The following is a 22,357-nucleotide window of genomic DNA, read 5'->3' as shown; positions in this document are numbered from 1 at the left end:
CAACTGCAATAATGTGCAATTCAGCACAGATTCCTCAACATTTAGAACATCGGTTAGAAGATTACTTCTGCTGTCGTTGACTGGTGCACATTGTAGGGCATTGTCGCAATCTCTGTAGGCATTAATTGAGGAAAAGTTTGGATCCTCGTCTAAGCGACCACCGCTGGCTGTCGCCATTTTGTAATATACCCCGGGGGGACCCTGAAAAGGCTTAGCGAAGGGGCACCACAAGGCAAGCTGACAAGTTCTTCAAGATAAAAACTTCAAAGTGATGTTATATATGTAAAAGGGTAAAACGGGAGGCGCATACCCCCCCCCCCCCCCCCACCACCCGGACACTTACAAAACATGAATGCTAAACGTATCGCCTTTAATTTCTATAATTTCTATGTAGTTTATAAGTGAGGTCAAATTCTATGGGGGTCAGCTCTCAACGTGTGGGGGTCGCAGATCTACAGGTCTTGAATGGTTTTCTACTGTAGAAAAAGGACCCTACTTGTCATAGAACACACTGACTCTGGATCAGTTTTCTCCGTAGAAATTTAACCCGCAGGTCAATATTCTACGGGGGTCACTTTTCGTCGTTACATCGGTCCTGGCTCGGAGTCAATCTGTAATGCAAGTCGTATATTGAAAAGTGTCTTACTAATAAGTTTTATATTATGACGAAACTCAACTCAGTTCATTCTTACGTCAATACATGAACTGGAATGGGTCATTATCATATCTCTTGCACTTTAGTGGATTGTACTTTAATCAGATTACATTGAACATAGAAAATAGATCGTATTTACTGACTCCACAACTCAGAAGAATCAAATCCCAGGACACCAGGGTTTGGGGTAATGCTAAATGTAATGGTAATGCATTGCAATTCGTTACATATTTTCAAAGTAATGCTAGTAATGTGTAATTTAAGCATTACACGTAATGGTAATGTAATGCATTACTTCCAAAATCTAGTATAATGCTGGCATTACATGGCATTACTTTGCATTACTATGCTTTTCAATGCATGTTTATTTGTAAAATCGTGATGAATTGAATAACTGTATTTGATTAAAAATTGTTTTTAAAGAAGAAAAATAATTCTTGAGATAAAAATATTTTAGTTGTATGATTAAGCATGTTAAAAAAAATTAAAAATCCATTCTTAAATTGTCAATATAACTAGCTATATCAACACAATTTCATAACATTTTAAGAGTGTCTTATTAAGAAATTCAAATCATTTGAAAAATGTACTCCAATTAGTTGTACATGTACATTCAATGAATTCTTTACTGTGAAGAATGTGTCAACAGTACACAGTGTTGTTCTAAGTATCAAAACATTCTATTGTTTAAAGAGGTGCTAAACACCCCATAACCACCCTTCGATTGGCTACATTAGAATTCAAGTTCTTTATTCCAAGAGACAAATGTCTCATAGGTTATACATATGAACATATACATATTAAATAAACAGTAAGAAAAACAAAGTGTACATAATCAATTTGGATAATTCACATGGAGAGTTCGTTGCTTGTTTGCATAATATAAATATTTACCTAAATTACACAGTTCTTTAGTATTAGAGGTAGATAATAACTGTATAACTTTATAGACACTTGGTTTTCGGGAGTAGTATTTTTTAATATACTTATCTCTTAAACTACAAAGTGATGGACAAATAAGTAAAAAATGGAACTCATCTTCAATTACATTTAAGTTGCAAGATTCACATTTTCGACAATCACGTGTTAAATTATCATACCTTCCTGTTTCAATCTTTAAGTCATGTGAGGACAACTGTAAGCGTGTAATTAATTTACGATATTTTACATGAATTGGTTTCTTTAGGTAAACTTGTAAACAAAAATGATCAACAACATGTTTATATAATATACATTTTGATGCATTGCTTATATCGTTAACAACTTTTTGTTTAAAGACATCACACATTCTTTTAAATATAATATCTAAAATAACAGACTCTTTCATAGTACTGGTTGATATAAATCGGCTAAGCCTAAGATGGACAATTCTTTCCTAATATTTGAAATCCATATGTCATTATTTTTCACCATGTCTTCGTAGCATGCTTTTAAAATACAGTTTTTACTGTTTCTTAATTTAAACCAGTATTTAAAAATTTTTTGTTTCCTGAAAATCTCTAATGGAAATCTACCTACTTCATAATAAACTGCACTGTTGCAAGTATTTTTTCTGACACCCAAAACCTTCTTACAAAAATTTATATGGACTTTTTCTACATCTTGACCTTTATGGAATCCCCAAATTTCAGCACCATAACTAAGTACACTTTTTACATAAGTATCAAAAACATTCAATTGAGTTTCAACATTAAAATTCAAATCTTTCATTTTACTAGATATGCTGAACATTGCTTTATTTCCCTGTGCTGCACAGTGCTTTTGTGTAGATAAAAATTTACCATTGTAGTTAAACAACATACCAAGATAGTTAAATTGATTCACTACTTCTACGTATTTGCTATTGTATTCCCATTTTTCATTATCTTTAACACATTTTCCGTTTCTAAAAATTACAATTTTGGTTTTTTGTACATTAACAGATAAGTTCCATTCATCAGTATATCTGTGCAATGTGTTCAGCATATCCTGTAAACCCTCGGGCGATTCTGCCAAAAGGACAGTATCATCAGCATACATAATTAAAAACATATTAATCATTTGTAATTCAATTGATGTACAATTACTATTTATAAAATATCTTTCAAAATCATTAAGGTACATTGAAAATAATAATGGAGACAATATTTCACCTTGTAGAACTCCAGCTGAGATTCTAAATGTTTCTGTAAATGTACCTTTATGTTTAACACATGCTCTTACATTTTTATATAGAGACTTAATAATACGTAATAATTTTCCTCCAAAACCCTCCATTTGCAATTTATACCATAGTTTTGATCTATCAATTAAGTCAAAGGCCTTTGTATAATCCACAAAACAACAGTACAATCTTTTTTTGTTTTTTAAAGTTCTACTTATGAGATTCTGTAGTACAAATATGGCATCAATTGTACCTACCCCTGGTTTAAAACCAAACTGAGCATCAGTAATGATATTATATCTCTGGTCCCATTCTAACAATCTAGTATTTATAATACTTGTAAATAGTTTTGCCAAGCAACTAACTAATGTGATACCTCTATAATTGTTTAAATCTTGCATTTCACCTTTTTTAAAAATTGGTACAATACAACCTTTTGACCAATTGTCTGGGTAAAAACCAGAGTCGAATATATTATTAAAAAGTCTACACAAAATAGGTATCATAACCTCTTTACATTTCGAAAAAAATTCATTAATTACACCATCTTCAGCATTACTCTTGTTACTTTTCAGTTTCAAAATAGCTTTCTCAACCTCTAATTCTGAAATACACACATCTAACTCTTTATAACATGGTAATATTTCATAATCATCACTAGTGTTGTCATAAGTAGTAGTTTTTACATTTTCAAAAAGGTTCTTAAAATGCTCAAAAAACTCTTTGGCACTTACATCACAACTGATTTTTTTATTATTCTTAAATAAACGAAAAAACTGCTTTGGGTTACATTTTCTTAGGTATTCCATTCTGTCTCCCTGATATCGTTCGTAGTTATGCTTAAACTTCTGGACTGTTTTTTTATAAACCTTTTTCTTTGCACAAAGTACAATTCTATTTACATCCGACTTGAATACATTAAAATTATGCAGTGCACCTCTATAATCACGGTATTTTGATTTACAAATATCATTAAACCAGGGTTTATCAATACAACGTTCTGCATCTATAACCGTATTTGCCAGTCCACCAGTGATAATACAATAGGGCTTCATTATTTTACAGAGTGTCTTACTAAAATTCGCTACACAATTGTCAACATCTTCTTGTGTATATAACTGGTTTTCTACATATGACAAAAATAAATCATAGTGTTCACTTATTGACCACGTAGCTTCTAAATCAGCACCTTCTTTCCATCTAACTGAAGTACATTGATTTATACTCCCGTTCCCTTGTGAAGTGTTTGCACAGCACAAGGCTTTTGATCCCCCATCTATGTAGTTAGTTTTAATACAAAAAGAAACAGGTGCATGATCGGAGAAGCAGTTAAAAATACCTGTTGAAAAATAAGTAATATTGTCAAAATTGTACACATCTGTAAGTAAATAATCTATCGTACTAGTTCCATTGGCGTTATAAAAAGTGATATTACCATTATAGTCATTTTCATTTCTTCCATTAACAATTTTCAATCCTGTAGTTCTACACAAATTAATCAACTTTTTACCAAAGTTGTTAACTCCTCTGTCTGCATTATGTCTACAGTATACATTGGCATTATTGTCATAGTCTACAAATGACTGTAAATTCTTTTCTACTGACTTTTCAAGCTTGTCATCAGAAATAAAATCATCCAAAGTTCCACACCGGGCATTAAAGTCCCCTACCACATATATATGACCTTTACGGTGAAAACTACAATAAGAATCTTCTAAATAATCAAAAATATCAACTTTCTCTTTTTTATAAAACACACTACTTTCTGGGGGTATATAACATGCGGCTACAAAAATGGGTGTACCTTGTTTACTTTTAAGTTCAAAACGTATCCACACAACAGTACTACAAAATTGGTCTACAATTGATATGTTCATGTCTAACATGTTTTTAATAAAGATAACAATGCCACCTCCTTTTCCATTTGTTCTATGAAAACTGTAATTATTATATCCATGTAGATCGAAACAATCATCTTGATTTATCCAACATTCTAATAAAATAATTATATCATATTTTATTATAAGTTCTACAAAGTCTAGATTATCTAGTTTAGTTTTTAGGCCTTTATTAACATTCCATGCGATGATAGATAAATCCTCACTCCTACTCCCGAGCCTGTCCTAGTGACCGGTAGAATGTCCAGTGTACGTGTTGGAGGTGACTGTACTGTACGCGGTCGCTGGATGTGTAGTCTGTCTTTCATGCCGTCCTGCTGTTTCGTTGGATCGTCATTGTGCTCCTGTCGATCGAGTTATGTGTTGCGCGTGTGTGGCTGCGTGGCGTTGTTGTCTATTATCTGGAGTTCCTGTGTGGTGTTCGTCTCTGCTTTCTGGACCTTTATATAACTTTCCGTTCACATACAGACGATCTTTCACTAGTTTGGTTCTCTTTCCTTGACTTCTGAGTTCCCTCATGATAGGATAGAGTTGTTTTCGTCTTTCCTCAATAGCGTGCGGGAATTGTTCATTTATGCCGAATCCACTTCCTTTTAATTTATAGGCTCTTTCTAGAACACTTACTCGGTCATTTTCATAAAGGAATTTCGCAACGATGGGTCTGCTCCTGTTCTGTTGAAATCGACCGAACCGATGTACGTTACAGAACTCCACTCTCCAGTCAACTCCTAATTCAAAATATATGAAGTCCCGCAATTTGCCCTCCGTGTCCTCTTCCTTTGTTTCCCCACCTAGCCCCGTAAACACAAGATTGTATTTCATAGAGCGGCATTGTAGAATAGAGAACAGACATACACCCTTAAAAGTAAAAATGAATGCAATAAAAAGAATGCACTGTCCAACCAGGATCTCTTGAAGCTTAAAAATTACTTCCAGTATTATGAACCATTTGAAAATAATAATTTTACATACTCTCTCTCTCTCTCTCTCTCTCTCTCTCTCTCTCTGTTGTAATTGTATACATGTATTAAGTACAACAGTTTGGACTGATAGAAAATACAAGATTCATATATTTTCTATTATTACCTAAACAAAAAAAAATATATATATATATATACATGTATCTTAGATTTTCACACCCGACAGGATCAGGATGCAGTTGAAAGATTAAACCTGTGAAACTTTTATCATATAGTGCAACAGTAATCTTGTATAAGTCATTAAATTTGAACCTGATAGTGAACATGAACCTGTAAATATGTTTATAAACATGTTTTATTTATGAAACATTTACATAAACTCTTTATTTAGCTTTTAAATTACTCTTTTAAAACTTATTGACTTTTCACAAAGTAATGGTAATGGTAATTTAATGCCCTAATTCATAAAGTAATGGTAATGTAATGCATTACTTTACAATGTAATTCGCCCCAAGCCTGAGGACACAATATACATATTTCTGACACCACCAGCCCCACAGATTTCTCTGACACCGGACAACAAGCCATGCTGGATACCTGGCTGTGTCGCGTCACCCTCATTCCATCAGACTGAAATCTGAGGTCGATAGGTCGCATCCATGGAAATTAGGGGCGGAGAATTATTTGTTATATTAATAAAAAAAACTTAGGCCCCAAACAAAATAACCTTTAATTTCTCAGGGGGTTGTTATTGTTTGCACTGGAATCTAAATGGCACATCTGTCATAATAGTTGGATGGTGGGTCTGAATACTGATCTTGCTTGCAGGGGGTGGGGATGGGTAGTCTAAGACTTATTTTTGACAAGTCTAGCATGTTCATTTGGTAATTTTTATTTTTCAAGGGGTGGGGTATCCTGATGCTTGTCTTCCATTTCCTTCTCTAGATCCGCTCTGACATAACTACATGCCATGTAGTTATATAATTGGATAAGCATTTTCAGTAAAAATGTTCAAATTTTGTTCACCACAATGACCTTTAATAATTAATTGGTGATAAGGTCACATTTGCTTTTTTTTTCTTCATATAAACATCCACACATGACACATTTAAATACATTTATACTTCACTAAATTTGTAAGCTGATGGTGGGATTTGAACCCACTCTTCATTCTCAAAGGAATGTGTGCACCATTACATCACATCAGCTTTTATAGAGAAATATCTATTGAACAGCAGAATCTTAAGACAAAACCCAATGTATTATCAAACCAAATGAATAACCTACATTTTAAAGCTGAATTAAATATATCTATAGCTCAGCGGTGATAAAGAATGTCAGATATATTTAAACCTCCCAACAATGGGTGACCTCGATTCTAGACCAACACATATACAAGCACAAGTTTGTAACTGGCATTTAATTTGATCACGTCACTTGCACAGGTAGCAACCAACCAGGAAGAATAAACACCTGACGCCCGCCATGTTGGATCGTGAAGATTTGTAGTTTACCAATGGGGTAGCGTTAGGTAAGTTTTATAATCCACCTTCTTACTGTGTTTTCTAAATAATCTAAAATCTTTGGACTAATGATTTTTATGCCTTATATTTGTTAAATTCATAATTTTTTCATAAATAGTAAAGAAAAAAGCAAATTACTTTCAAATTGTATGACCAAAAATGAAAGTGTACTGCATGCAATGGAATTTCTAATTCCTACTAATACATGTATAGAGATAGAATTACTCAAATCAAGATAATAAACGTATACATCATATATACATACTGAATATTACTTTTCAGGTTTAGTTCCCCTATAGTTACAAGGGTTCCCTGACCATGGACCCCTGGAACAGTGCCCAGGATGTTGTACGCTGCACCCTGTGTCAGGACTCTGTGGCCCCCATGTACTGTGAAGTTTGTCATATACATCTGTGTAAAGACTGTGTAGAGACCCATTTCTCTGATTCCTCTAAAGTCCATAATGTGGTGCCACTTAAACAATACTTAACCACCCTGAACTATCCCAAGTGTAGGAAACACCCCACCAAACAATGTGAACTCCACTGTGAACAATGTGACATTCCTATTTGTGCAAAGTGTATTTCTACTAAAAAACATTTAGGTCATATACAAGTTGACATTTTCCAAAGCTTTGAAAACAAAACAGAAATTTTACAAAAAGATTTGCAAGAATTAGAAAAATTCATTTATGCTAAATACAAAGAGATTGCATCAGACATCCCAGTGCAGAAAGCTGATCTGAGTAAAAACTCCCGGAAATTGACAACAGCAATTGACGAACAAGGAGAAGTCTGGCACAGAGAAATAGACACTATTATCACAAACCTGAAATCTAACGTGGAGGAAATGGAATCCAAACACCTGGTCGTCCTGAATAAACAGGACGATGAAATCACACACACCATTTCTAAAATCACACAGACCATTGCAGAACTGAAGAAGCTACTGAACTCCAACGATGTCAGCCTTGTCTCTGAGTACAAGTCCAGGAACGCTGAATTTAGAAGATTGCCTCCTAAACTCAAAGTGTCCTTACCAAACTTTAGGCCTCAGGAAATCCACACAGATCAGCTGATTAAACAGTTTGGTTCTCTGTCCGCATTATCTTTTACAACAGAGGAACAAGACTACAGCATGCCACCCCAGGGAGCTGAGTCCTCTCCCCCAGACCGGTCACTGATGGATGTACCCCGGGTCATCACAGCTATAGACACATGGTATAGACATCTATACGGTGTGGCGTGTCTGAATGATACAGAAGTATGGACGCGTGGTGATGACGACATGATGAAACTCTTCAACCTGCAGGGGGAACTAGTGGAGTCCATCCAAACCAAGTCAGGGAACCATCCATACGACATAGCAGTGACAAGGAGTGGGGATCTAGTTTATACTGACATCAGTGATAGAACTGTGAACATAGTGAAGAATACACAGATACAGACAGTGATCAGACTACAGGGGTGGGAACCTCGCAGTGTCTGTAGTACCTCCTCTGGTGACCTCCTGGTTGTCATGGACAGTGATGATAAAGATGATAGTGAGAGTGACAGTGATGATGATGATAAACAAACAAAAGTTGTGCGTTACTCTGGCTCCACAGAGAAACAAAGTATTCAGTACGACGACAAAGGACAACCTCTCTATTCATCTGGTTACATTAAATACATCAGTGAGAACAGGAACCTAGATATCTGTGTGTCAGACCGTGTAGCCGGTGCAGTAGTGGTGGTCAATCAGGCCGGGAAACTCCGGTTTACCTACACTGGTCCTCCCTCTACTACCAAGGAATCATTCTATCCACGCGGCATCACAACAGACAGCCAGGGTCGGATCCTGACAGCAGACTTTGACAACCACCGTATCCACATCCTGGATCAGGACGGACAGTTCCTCCGCTACATTGACAACTGTCATTTACAGAATCCACGGGGTTTATGTGTGGACACCAGAGACAACCTCTTTGTGGCTGAGTACACAGGTAAAGTGAAGAAAATACAATATTACATGTAAATCAACTAACTGTATAAACTATAAGACTAGTAAACAAAGCGTATAAGTATACATTACATCCTGTGTGTAGATATAATGTAAACAAACTATACACATGACATGTCATCATACGGTGTGTATCAGCTGTGTATGACGCTGTGTGTGGATAATTTAATGTATCACACATACACTGACCGTGTCTACAAGATGTAAACAGACTGTCTAGCTGTATCTATGTTAGGTTTTCATTAGTCAATCATTCCATTTCTTTAATCTTTATTTGTTTATATATCATATGTTTGTATGTAAACAAATTGTTCTTTAATATTGCATATCAAATCTCAAGGAAACAGACCATGTTTATACATATTTATATATCAAGTGATTCTATGTACATGTATATTACATATAAACAAACTCCTTTTTCTATTTATAGATGTATATATAAAGTGACTGTTTTGACTGTGTCTATAATCTGTGTTTGTTACATTAGAATGAATGGACTGTATTTGTTACATGTGGTTATCAGCAAACTCGGTGTGACATGTTTTAATTACACATAATGGGTTAACAGACAGATAGCACTCGAATCTTTACCAGCAATGGAGCGAGGCCACAAAGGGACTGAGGCCCATCACTTATAAAGAGGAGTGGTACCTGTATATTAACCCAATCAGAATTCACATCCAATGAGACAACTGTTTTGACTTACCTTTAAACCTTTAGAATTAGGGTAGATGTTTGATTTCCTGCTAATCTTGTATCTTTTGTTCTGACTTCATAGAATCCTTGTGTGGAATATTTTGTCCCTTGGTGTTTCCATCTTGGAGTTTTGCAGAACTGATTTAAAGATTCTGAAAATGTATTTAGACAATGAGTATATTGACACAGATATATATAATAATATTGCTTAAGAATACTTGACGATTATTTCATTAATAAAACTTAAAACAAAACAATATCAATGTTTTCTTTAATATCAGCACGTAGCCTTTTAAATTTGGCGTCAACAATATAGTGGCACATCAGATCAGAACTGTGGCGTTAGGGGCACCAATTGTCTTCCTGACATATAATTTCATTTAAAAGAGGGGGACGAATTACAATATATTAAAACATATAAAAGAACAAAATTTGCACATATAAGTACCGGTACCAATTTGTCTTCGTTGAAGCAGCAGTTATACTGCCTATTTGTGGTCAGTGGAGCAGTGAAGTATGAGGCTCTCTCTCCCTCTCAGCGAGTGCAGTAATGAGTGTTGGCTGACAGCGATATCTGAGATGATTTGACTGCTATTTGATGACTGTAACAAGTAAAATACATGTAAAATATGAATGAGCATGTTTGTTATAATATACCCATACGTAAAAGTATCATGAACGAATTGAATAATAAAGACAAGTAACAAAGTTTTCACTTATACTGAGACGTATTTAAATACATGCTGCCAACTGGTTGACATCAAGGTAATTAGCAGACAAAAGTTTCCAGTCTATTTCTTGCATTGTGACGGCATGTATTGATTAACTACCCCCTATACTGAGTTTACTATGTGTCGGGTGACACGCCATCCTAGCCGGCGACAGGCTATGTACTCTATTATCGAAAATGTAAAAATCAACAGACATTTAATAAATTGTCCGGTGGGTTTTTTTTTCTGAGAATCTTAAAAAATTGTTTTGCTTGCAAACAACAGCTTTAACAGTTTATGCATGATATAATTACATTTAAAAATAGCATCTAGCTGTCAAGAAAGGTCAGGCAAGCCTTTTTTAAATTTTCCAATTAAAAAGATTATAAATAGACTGTGATATATCTACATGTATTTGTATTATCTAAAAACCAACTTCTCCATATCCCAAACAAAAATTTTTCTTAAGAAATCATATCAAAATCACTTAAAAATCATATCAAACTCACAAATTCATGATTTTGTTCCATGATTTAAACATGATCCATTAAATGAATCATACCTAAATCATAGGTGACAAATAAGGAAGTATGATCCTGATGTGGTTTGTTTGTTGGTTTTGAGTCTGCTATGATTTTCTTGTGATTCTGGTATGTGCTATTATCTTAGAAGGCAACAGAGCACGCGTTTGAAATGATTTCGTTAATTGCCAGATAAACTGACCACTAAGAATTAAGATTTCTGCATAACAGGAAGTTGAGTTGCAAATTTTGAATGTTCATCTTGGAGCCTAAATGTGATGTACATGTCAGGAAAATTTGTTATTGTTGGGCATCTTGCTCTATCTTGGCATATTTATAAAGTGAATTTATGGAAGTATTTTGGGGGAATATATTCTTATTCACTTGAGGTAAATAATATTTTATAAAGACTAATTTACAATACACTATCAAGTGATTTATTAAGTGAAGCAAGCAACTAATGCATGGATGTACATGTATTATTAGTTCAGACCGGGAGCTACAGACCTGCAGCTAGGTTTTGAAATGCATACGTAATATTTAAATTTGTACAATTCATGTAATGATTGCTAGAAGAGTTTGAAATAACAGTATAATTATCATCTAAATTATTGAAGACTTTGATCCTGTGTTCTAATCCAGATTATATTGGCCTAACGATGCAGTTCATGTGACATATATGTATACTATTTTTCATATTTGGTAATTGACAATGTATTTCAAATATTAAAAGTATATAATTGTCTGTTGCAAATTATAAATTAAGTGGTCATTTTTTTCTTTAAGAAATTATTGTACAATTGTCCTTTAACAGGTCATATAAGGATCATGGTTTTGATATGAGTTGTTAGTTACAACAGATCATACCAGGACCATGGTTTTGATACGAGTCAGGCGCGTAGCTAGGCGTACGCAAGTGCTTCCATATCATTTTCAGAAAAGAAATAAATTAAAAGAATAAAAATAAAATTTAAATAATGCTGATTAATGAAAACTTTCTTTTAGGAATAAAAACTAAACTAAGCCGCTGTTATCTCAGAATTTGCTGAGAAATAGCGCAGACGACTTGCCTTCCTTTTTCAATAAATAAAAAAAAATTGCTCTTCTGTTATATTCACTTATTATTTGCATGCAATTCTATAGCCTGAGTGATAGGTTGACAATGATTATGAATAGATTATCGAGATCGAAATAACGGAATCTTAAAGTTTAAATATATGAGCATTTATGTAGACAAAAATGTTATAGAGCATTAGGAGAGAAAGCACAAGACTTTTTAGATATAGAATAAATTGATTAAATTAACTACATTATAAATAAGGCACTACTTTTTTTTCTTTATCGTTAATATTATGATGATGTTGAAGTAAGCATTTTACACATTAAAAATTAAGGTTATTTTGATGAAACTTCTTTTTATTGATACTCCAAATTAAGTGTTTGAAATGCCGAAAACTCGCCAGCTTCCGGGCGCCCCCTGGGCCCCCATCATGGCTTCGCTCTGAACCCATTGGGGGGGATCAAGGCGGCCCCCAAATCCCCTGCCTTAGTTTGCTTCCACATTAAGGAAGCCTTGGCTACGCCCCTGCGAGTTGTTAGTCACAAAAGATCATACCTGGATCATGATTTTGATATGAGTTGTTAGTTACAACAGATCATACCAGGACCATGGTTTTCTTGCAATTTGTTTAGTTTTACAGATCACCCGAGAATCATGATCCGTTAACTCATTTGCATGTGAAATTTTCCTATACCGAAATCATCTCAAAACCATGATTTACACACAAGCCATTGATATGATCCCGTAGGCTATTTTTTCTGTTTGGGTAATTTTGCATAAATCTTCATTCTTCAACAATACACGAGTTTTGATAAATTACAATGAAAAGAGGTGGTGTTGAAATATAAAATAAACGATGTAAATATAATTCTTAGACGTAGCTAGTATTTTTCCATATGAAAACGTTCAGAAAAACTTGGCATTTATACCATCTGCATCCTGCCCTGACGACTGGTCCCCGAGTCTGTATTCCGAACCCGGCTTCAAATGTACAGCACCCCCCCCCCCCCTTCTTTTCCATTTGAATGATTGACTCCAGTGACTACCTAAAATAAAATATTTATATTATACTGTTGGAGCGTAATACTATAGTAATACTGTATTTTTCGCATAATCCATTTAACATTTTTTTGCTTTCAACTCCTTCCAACATTTGTTGAAAAAAAAACTTTCTGTCGAAAAAACTTTATTTTTAATCATCGATTTAACATGATATATAAATACACTAAATTTCAGTATTTTGCTTTTCCAATACATAAATTCATGATTACATATGCTAATACACTACATGGTATTATATTCACACGTGGATCCATAGAAATGAAAATTTTAAGCGAAAAATGTCGATCGAAGAACTTTGAGACAACAGCAATAATCTGATTAAAATCTTCGATGCTTCTGTTATGGTTTTTGTATTTCGCTACAAGGCGACCTATTAGTTATAAAAGGGAACACCAAGGATATGATTTCAATCAAATTGGAGAGAAAACCAACATGTACATAACAGTTGAGAATCTCTAACCCATTGAAATTTCCAAACCTGTCAGATGGTTTCAATTTTTGTCGGAATTTTTCAGACCAATGTTTTAATTTTCTACATATATAAACATTTACTGAGATGGGTTCATTTAATTTTTTTTTTTTTTGCTCATATCTTAAGATATTGCAAAATAATCGTTATTATTATTATTTTTTTTTTTTTTGTAAAAACAAACTTTATCTCAAGATATATAGTGACATTGCTTAAAAAGCGTTTCACAGATAACATAGCGCCTTTGATACCGCGCGCTATGCCGACATCGGCGACATTTGTCGCGGTACTTAAATCAAACCGCTCGGTGGAGAAACCTTTTATTAAAGGGGCCCGATATCTCCCTTATAAAAACCATATCAGCGAGAGCAGTTTTGTCCTCCGCCAACGTGATGCAGTTAGCCAAGAGATTGGACCACCCCGAGATTTACTTTAAGAAAGCCTGCCTCCAGATTGTGATGCTCAACGAGAAACTTTCCTCTGCCAGTAGACGATACCGAATGGCGCACGCTTCTGGTCGTCGTTCCTTCCGGTACTCGCTACGTCTACGCTTGGCTGCAATCGAAGGTCTACGCAACGCGTTAAAACGTACGTTTACTTTAAATACGCCATGATCAAAGCTCAGGAGATGCAGGAAGTCAGGAGTGACGAGGATGAGGAGGGCGATCGATACGATATGGCCCAGTGATTTACAACATGTCGCACTATCTTAACGACCACAATGATGACAATGAATAAGACTTGATTTGAACATATTTTATTGTGTAAATAACACAAAATGATTGGAATAATGAATAAGAAACGGCTCTTTTCAGAGCCACTCAAATTATTCGAGAAGAATGCCTGTATTACACGTACTATTTAACAAGATTAGGATTCAAAACACATATACATTTCATTTAATTAAAGATATATCACCCAAATACAATTTTATTGCAAAAAAAAAATCATCTTGTTTTGAATGATTAAATCACAATAAAGTTCAAAGTTCGGGCCCAGTTCCGACACATGGCATCAATTCATTATAATGGAGAAGGGGAGGTAGTCATCTACTGAATTCGCCAAACCTGGAAAAATCATACACTGTCTTTTATCTTAAAGCGCAAATGACTATGTGCGGTTTGGTCAAATATCTGCCCCCGATTTTTAAGGACGTTGGATCCTGCGATCAAAAGTCTCCAAGTTTTTTTCTAAAGTATTTTTTTAATATCTACACACATATCTTAACCAAAATTCAAAACAAAATTTTGGGGTCTATATGATCCTTTTGGTGCTATGGTGTATTTAATAAGACCTTTCTGCACTGAAAGTGCAAATTGCACATAAATCGCTTTTCCCTCTATAGTTTTTATCGAAATGAACCATGGTATCAAATACAAATTTAAATTATTTAGAATTAATAAAATTAAAATTGTCATAACGAAAGAGTTTGCAATTTTTTCACCTTATTGATATTTTGACCTTTTTGCACTGAAAAAAAATACTATTTTTATTCATAAACGATTCAACATGCAATCAAATAATTTAAAAGTCTCAAACTTTTTCTCAAATTATAACAGACTTGTCAAAAGAAACTTAAATATTCAGAAAATAAAACCAAAAGTATGGGTCTATAATGTAAATTTTGAGATATGGCATGAAATAAGCTAATTTTAGGTGAAAATTGGAGTTGATTTTTTCTTCACTTTTATGAAATATCACTTAAACATGCCAATATATGTCGATAGAAATATTGAAATATTGTTGAAATATGTTTTTTGAAACAATACAAAGATATCCCAATGCATAAACTATCTGAAAATTTGGTCTGCACGGAAAATAAGAAAGCTAAAATTACGGTACTCTAAAACAACTGAGTTCTGAAAAATGTTCATACCTTCCGCCACAAAATATAGTCCCTTACTACCACACTCTCTAAATATGGAATTTTTTCTTCACTATTTTATTCAATAGAGTTTATATGGCATTGTAAAAAAGGAATTTACAAGTAGAATTCATATATGACAAAGAATTTCCAGACTAGAGGTGACACAAAATGGCTACCCAAAATCAGAGGATCGAACCTCTTTAAATAGTATCGTATTAAAATAAAATCTTCACAAATCATTGCATAGAGGATGCCTATTATGTTTTACGGTGCTACCGTTATGGCGAGCGCAGCAAGAATTATACATACCTTGCATCATTGTCAACTTATAGTTTTATTTAGGTATCAACGAACGTCCAAGAATCTTTATTATTCAACAACATTTTATCTGAGATAAATTCTATATTGGCGTGCGACCAGTATATAAACAATCTGATTAAAATCAGATCTTTGATCTGCTCCGACAAATTCTGATGTCGCTACACTTTGTTCAGCGACTATCAGAATTTCGGAGCGTTACAAAGATCTGATTTTAATCAGATTGGTATATAAATAAATAAAAAATCTTATGAATTATGACATGCATAATGAAAATTTACTGAAAAAAATAGGTATATTTATTTTATTTTGCATTCAAATTAATTGACTTTCGTCTCTACTTTTATTTTTGTTGATTTATCATAATTCAAATTTGATTACCTGCTGCGCTCGCCCCAACGGTCGCACCGTAAAACATATTAGATTCAATTGTCTAAGAAAATATCCATAAAATTATTTTTCCTATGTAAATAAATTTTGCATTTATAGAGTATAAAACATCAAACGTATCATAATCCTATGGTACGAACCATATTTGATTTAGGCCCGGTGGACACAGCTATTGATTCACATCTGTATTATATGTTTTTTATATGTTGAGCGATATCGATTCCAAAACATTTTACTTGAATAAAAGGTTATATTATCTAGTAAAACCTATACCGAAATGATTTCGTGATTACACATTTAAAGCTGCTTGGTCCGATTTTATATCAAATTTTATGCACGCTTTTAAACGATGGTTATGCTAAGCATATGTATAATAATAGACATTGCAGTAGTATCCAAGTCAATTAAGCAAACATTCAATGAAGAAAAATACGTACAAAATTTGCTGACATAAAAGGGTACCGCGTTATTTCGCTTCATGTTAAATTTCACCCCTGACGAGGAGACGGGTATGGTTTTATTACGAGTTTTTCGTCGCTTTGAATAAAGGTCGAAATGATCAGACAAATTACATATAAACATGTGTACGTTGTTCGCTAATATTTCTGAAGTTAAAAATCGATGCATAGCATGCGAGTTGAATGACCTCAATCATTCTGGGGACGAAACCAAACGGTTTCTTTTTCTAAACATTCCCGTGATGCATTTTGGTTTGTTTTTTTCGTTTTCCCAAAAAGAAATTATTTGTATTTACTTTGAATATTTCTAACTTTGAAAGGAGACTGCTGGTGTAAATAGGAAAAGTCCATAATTTCTCAGACAAATGGTTTGTATGAAAAATGTTGATACCGTAATAACAAATAAATCGGACCGAGCAGTTTTAACTTGTTGTTAACATGACTGCAGTGTTTTTTTTTTTTGATAATTCTGAATAATATTGTATCGTTGATAAATACTAATTGCTCATGTATTCACTCTGTATTCATCCTGTTCATGTTTACAGATGACAAGATGGATGCATATGATTGTCCACGAGTATCAGAAGTCGAGGACCTGTACGGGGGTCTGTGTTCTCATATAGGAACACCAACGGAAGTGATCATCAGGAGGGAGTTGATGGATATGGAAGAGATAATACGGAATTCAGTAGGAGTAAATAAGGGGATAATATGCATGCATAGTGGTAGCTACAGAGAAGGATTTAGGTCCTCAGATCAAGATATCATGCATGTTTTTGCTATAAAAGATTTAATATTATCTGTGATGTTTCAAATTCTTCTGATTTTTATCCATGTTCAATGCTCATGGAACACTTCGTTACTCCTCCGGGTTTTGTAAAATTAAAGCTTTTGACTCCAGCAATATGTTTAATAATTAAATGTTCCGTAGTCATGCATATGAATAACTAAGTACTACATATCTAGTACAAAATTCAGGAACACTATGCACCATACTTTAACAAATTCTGGAGCATGGACCTTGTTCCAATTTTTATTGGGGAGGCCATGAGATGGACTATAGTTTATGTATAGCTAGTGAATATTGGCCTCAAACAGCCCAACCTTTGATCGCTAGATGTCAGCTGAAGCAATGGCCAACACAGGCCTTTCTTAGGGAAATACTATTCAATGGATGTCACGTTATGCCCATTGGACGTAAATTAATTGATGATGAGAGTGAACTAGAATGGAGACTCTCTTTTTCTCTAGCAGAACAAAAACTCGTTTATTCACTCAATCATACTCAATTTCTTTGTTATGGAATGTTGAAAATATTTTTAAAAGAGGTTTTGAGTTCAGAGACACAGGAATCGTTAATATGTTCCTACTTTATGAGGACCATTTTGTTCTGGGAGATTCAGAACAATCCGGACGATGCATTTTGGTGTCCTTCTAATTTACTGTCTTGCTTCTGGTTGTGTTTTAAACGTTTGTGTAAGGGTGTTCTTGATGCTTACTGTCCAAACTTTTTCATCCCAGAAAACAATATGTTTAAAAACAAAGTGTTTGGTTCTTCGCGTGAAGTTTTGCTATTCCAGTTTATAAGTTACTATGAGATGGGTGTGACTTGTCTGATGCAAAGTACCACTCTCAATTCCATCCTAGTACCAGCTTTGTGTAATCCGAATTTTCATTTCCTTTCTCAGAAGGGCATGTTTTGCTACTTGCTAATATGGATTTATCTATTAATGCTCAATTACGTGTAACTCATTATGCAATGAAGTCAAAAAAAGAGTGTTATCTAACATTGAAAACGGCATCTAACTTATTGAAGCTATTACTCACTCAGGTCCAATCCTTATCATTACAATATGCGATGTCAGACATTCTTTTTCAGACGGGTTTTATACTGGCAAGTAGCTCTACAAGCAACAGGAATAAAGCATGGTACAAAACAGACAGAATGGCTAAAAACATGTTACGATAGGACCCTTGTCCCAAGTACTTTGTTTGGGTGTTTATTTCTACAACGCAGGTCGATACAACAAAGTTCAAGATATAATCAAAATATTTAAGCAGACATTCTCACAGCCCTTTGTCTTATTTGATGGTCGCGACAAAGACATGCAACAATATATCGAAAATATTTGTAAGTATCCTTTGGGCGAAAGAATGAAGAAAGCCTGGGTAAATGATTTGTTCTTTCCAATCTCCTACCCATCTGAATTTGATTTAGAGCACACTATGTGTCAAGGAGAGATTCTGGATCCACAGATTCCGCTACATGTCTCGTTTCACATGTTAAATGTGCTATCTAATCACAGACAAGGAAACAGATCCCAGTGTCTACAGTCACTGACAGACCTACAGACACTGTCTCTTTGTGATGAAGGGACATATTCACCCTCAGAATACAGAGACATCGCATGGCACAGACTGGGGATCTGTCAGCACGTTGTGGGGACCTTTTCGGGGCGTTACAGTCTTACCAACAGTCATTAAGACAAAAACCATACCATAAACTGCACAGAGCAACTGCGACCAGAATATGCCTTGTTCTTCATCAATTAATTGTGTAATAGTTAATCATTAATTGATAATCAAATGGTGGTATTTCATACATGTGTATTACAGTTGTGCAACTCTGAACAGAATATATTTTAAATTAGTTCTTCTACAGGTAAAAGTGTAGTTGTTATTATCAATCGATTTGTATATGTGAATATAAATTAGAATTGTGTTTCATATATATGATATTTTTGAAACAATAAATGTAATGAAGGGAAATAGTATCATATCGTGTATGACTAAATTTAGTTCTATAAATCGCATGCATTCAGTGAAGTCGTGTTTGTCTTTTTTATTCTTATTTGAGACTGGTTGCTTGGAAAGTGGTTAATGACAGTAAAATATATATCTCATTTCAAAAATCATTTCAAAATCATGAGCATTTACTTGCTATCAACTTACAATGAAAATCATCAAATTGGAACTTTTCAATATGACATTACCTTCCATATGCTAGTACTTCTTTTTTGAAGTTCTTTTAAATGATTTGTAAATAAATCTAATCTGAAGGTTCAGATGATTTGTTCAGATCAGAATTTCCCCTTTATGGAAAGTCGCATTGCATTGTGGGTGAAATTATCCTTCATTTTTGGGAGTTGATTTTAATCAACCCTCCTATGCAGTTACTCCGGCAAACCGGAAGTGAAAATACTAAAAGACCTGAATGACCTGAAACTGAATGTAAACGACATACTTTTATATTTTGATATATCATTTATATACAGCTAAGGAACTACATGCCAAGCAAAATTATAACATATCGTTGATTTTAGGAAAAAAATATTCAGTGAAATGGACTCCCGTTAGTACTTCAGTACTTTGATTGGAGGATAGCATGGGTACATTTCAACGGCTTCGTGCATATCTTTATTGAAAAAATGTGAGAGTCTTCGACTGAAAAAAATAATATGTTTTCTTTAAAAGCAGTCCTGCAATTAATTAAACTTTGATATTTATAAAATATCATCAATGATTATAATTAATGACAGCTATAAAATAAGGTGATTCTAATAATTATATCTTATATCATAGTTGATTACCTTTGTATAGGAAGAGTTAATATCCCTATAATTGAAAAATTCCACCAGGGGGCGCAAGCATCTATTTTCAAATTATATCGGCTTAACACAAGTGATTTCGTGAGAGTGTGAAGTGATAAAAATTGCCATGATTACGGGGAACTACTCGGACGATTAAAACAATGCATTACTGGTCCGATTTACTGACGCCAAAAAATCCGTTGAATGAATGTGCAACTAGTCCGAATTTTCTATTCACACATGCCTAGCCGGTAGAGATCGCTTCGCTCCGGCGAGCTGCGCTCGCTATTAAAGTTTTTCTCTTCATTAAAAATTGGCTGGCATGGTGGCATAGAAAAGTAAACACTAAAGAATGTCTAATTATCATTAATGTTGGTAAGGTTTAACCACTTTAATTCTCTCATTAGAAGAGTCCTAGACGGCCTAAGGTTGAAAGATCGGCGGTTAAAAGATGCTGTAAAGCTTTTATTTCCTGAATGTTTATATTCCGTAGGTTAACTTGCGCGGTATTTAATGTGTCTGCACGGCCTGGTAAGATATCTACACGTAGGCCCTTTTGGATGTAGTATCTTTTCATAAACAATTCATAAACAATCTAAACTTTAAACGCAAAAAGCTGCTATTCAACACCGTTATATAGTTTTATCAAGTACAATGCGTATGAACTATGTAACATCAAGAGACAAAGAGTCAAATAAAATACCACTATACATATATGCATGATAAACCATAATTGCAGAAAACGCTTGTAGTAAGAGTGTATAACGAGCAAAGAGAAATTAACTATACTGGAGCTTATTCCCCGGCCGGGGTTTGAACGTTAGGCCCGCGGAACAAACTCTATAGCAATTTGCGGCCAGCAAGGCAGCAGAAAATTTAAAATAATATGGTAAGGGTGCAGATACATGTATAGACAGCATCATTGCACATTTTATCAATCATCAAACCATGGATGCACTTGTAGGTACATCCTTTGTCGAAATCCAAAACAAAAAGACAGTGAAAAAACTTTTATAAAAACATCTGACATTGCATAACCTATTTAAACTCATTTTGTATAGTTTATTGATTAACATCTCTCATGTCCTATATACTGATTTAAAATGCAGATTCGGAAAAATCCATACATATCAAATGAAAAACCATTGTCTTGAGAGTATTAAACCACCTTTGTTTTAAGTGTTTCTCACCTTACAGGTGAGATATTTACCTTTAAATATTAATGTCCCGTAGGAAAATGATAATTCCCATATTAGAAACGATTCTTCTACAGGAAAAATTGAAAAAAGGAAACATTTTTCTAAACATCCTATAGGAATTATATTTCCTATAGGAATTATATTTCCTATAGGAATTATATTTGATGTAGGAATTTGATTACCATAGGTAGTTTTCCTATTAAAAAATCAAAATTTCCTTTCAGGTATTATCAAATCCAATTGTTTTTCTAATGTTTTATGATTATGTAGATGAGTGTCGATAATGTGAACATGTATTTCAAGGGTAAACTGATGACGGAAGTCAAGGTTAATAAGAAACAAGTGTCTGGCATGAACAATTTTTTTTTTTAATTTCAATATCACACTTGTCAAGAAATCAAGATTGATTATATTGTATTTGTAGATTTAACGTGCAATCAAATATATAATACCTGTGCGCCTTATGTTCAATATAAATAGTTTATAGGACGTAACTGTATTGAAATCAATGAAGGTTTGAACCAACATATATCTTTATCTGGCATGCTGCATGGTCTTAAAACTAAACTCAAGCTGAGGAAGACATGATTGTCCGTTATGATTATCAGACGTGCTCTCATATCGCAGTTGCCACTCGGTTATAATAAATATTTCAACGTTTCCCATTTATTCCAAGTTAGGAGAATTGTATGAGCAAAACTATTGGTGAACGTTTTACAAACATACAAAAATGCACAACAACCAGGAAATCTAAAGCACAGTGAGATATGCTAAATGCACATACCGACCAATCAAGTGTAACAAAATCGAACGGTTTACATACCCAGGTGTTGGTATCGAAGATAAGAAAATTAGAATGACTAGTTCCTATTTATAA

General features: G+C 34.1%; 2 protein-coding genes across 2 annotated transcripts; one reads left to right on the top strand and one right to left on the bottom strand.

The window, feature by feature from the left end:
• Positions 1 to 5,029: 5,029 nt before the first annotated feature.
• On the bottom strand, positions 5,030 to 5,518 carry LOC136271030 (uncharacterized). Its single transcript, XM_066070099.1, has one exon. The coding sequence runs from the start codon at positions 5,516 to 5,518 to the stop codon at positions 5,030 to 5,032; it is 489 nt and encodes a 162-aa protein (XP_065926171.1).
• Positions 5,519 to 6,930: 1,412 nt separating this feature from the next.
• LOC117690203 (E3 ubiquitin-protein ligase TRIM71) lies at positions 6,931 to 10,095 on the top strand. Its single transcript, XM_034473691.2, has 2 exons — positions 6,931 to 7,147; positions 7,422 to 10,095. The coding sequence occupies exon 2, from the start codon at positions 7,458 to 7,460 to the stop codon at positions 9,153 to 9,155; it is 1,698 nt and encodes a 565-aa protein (XP_034329582.2). The 5' UTR covers positions 6,931 to 7,147; positions 7,422 to 7,457; the 3' UTR covers positions 9,156 to 10,095.
• The last annotated feature ends 12,262 nt before the right edge of the window (positions 10,096 to 22,357 follow it).

Source organism: Magallana gigas, chromosome 8 (genome assembly GCF_963853765.1).
Source record: "Magallana gigas chromosome 8, xbMagGiga1.1, whole genome shotgun sequence".
NCBI classification, from domain to species: domain Eukaryota; kingdom Metazoa; phylum Mollusca; class Bivalvia; order Ostreida; family Ostreidae; genus Magallana; species Magallana gigas.
Note: the sequence above shows the minus strand (reverse complement) of the source record. Positions and strands in the feature narration are given on the sequence as shown.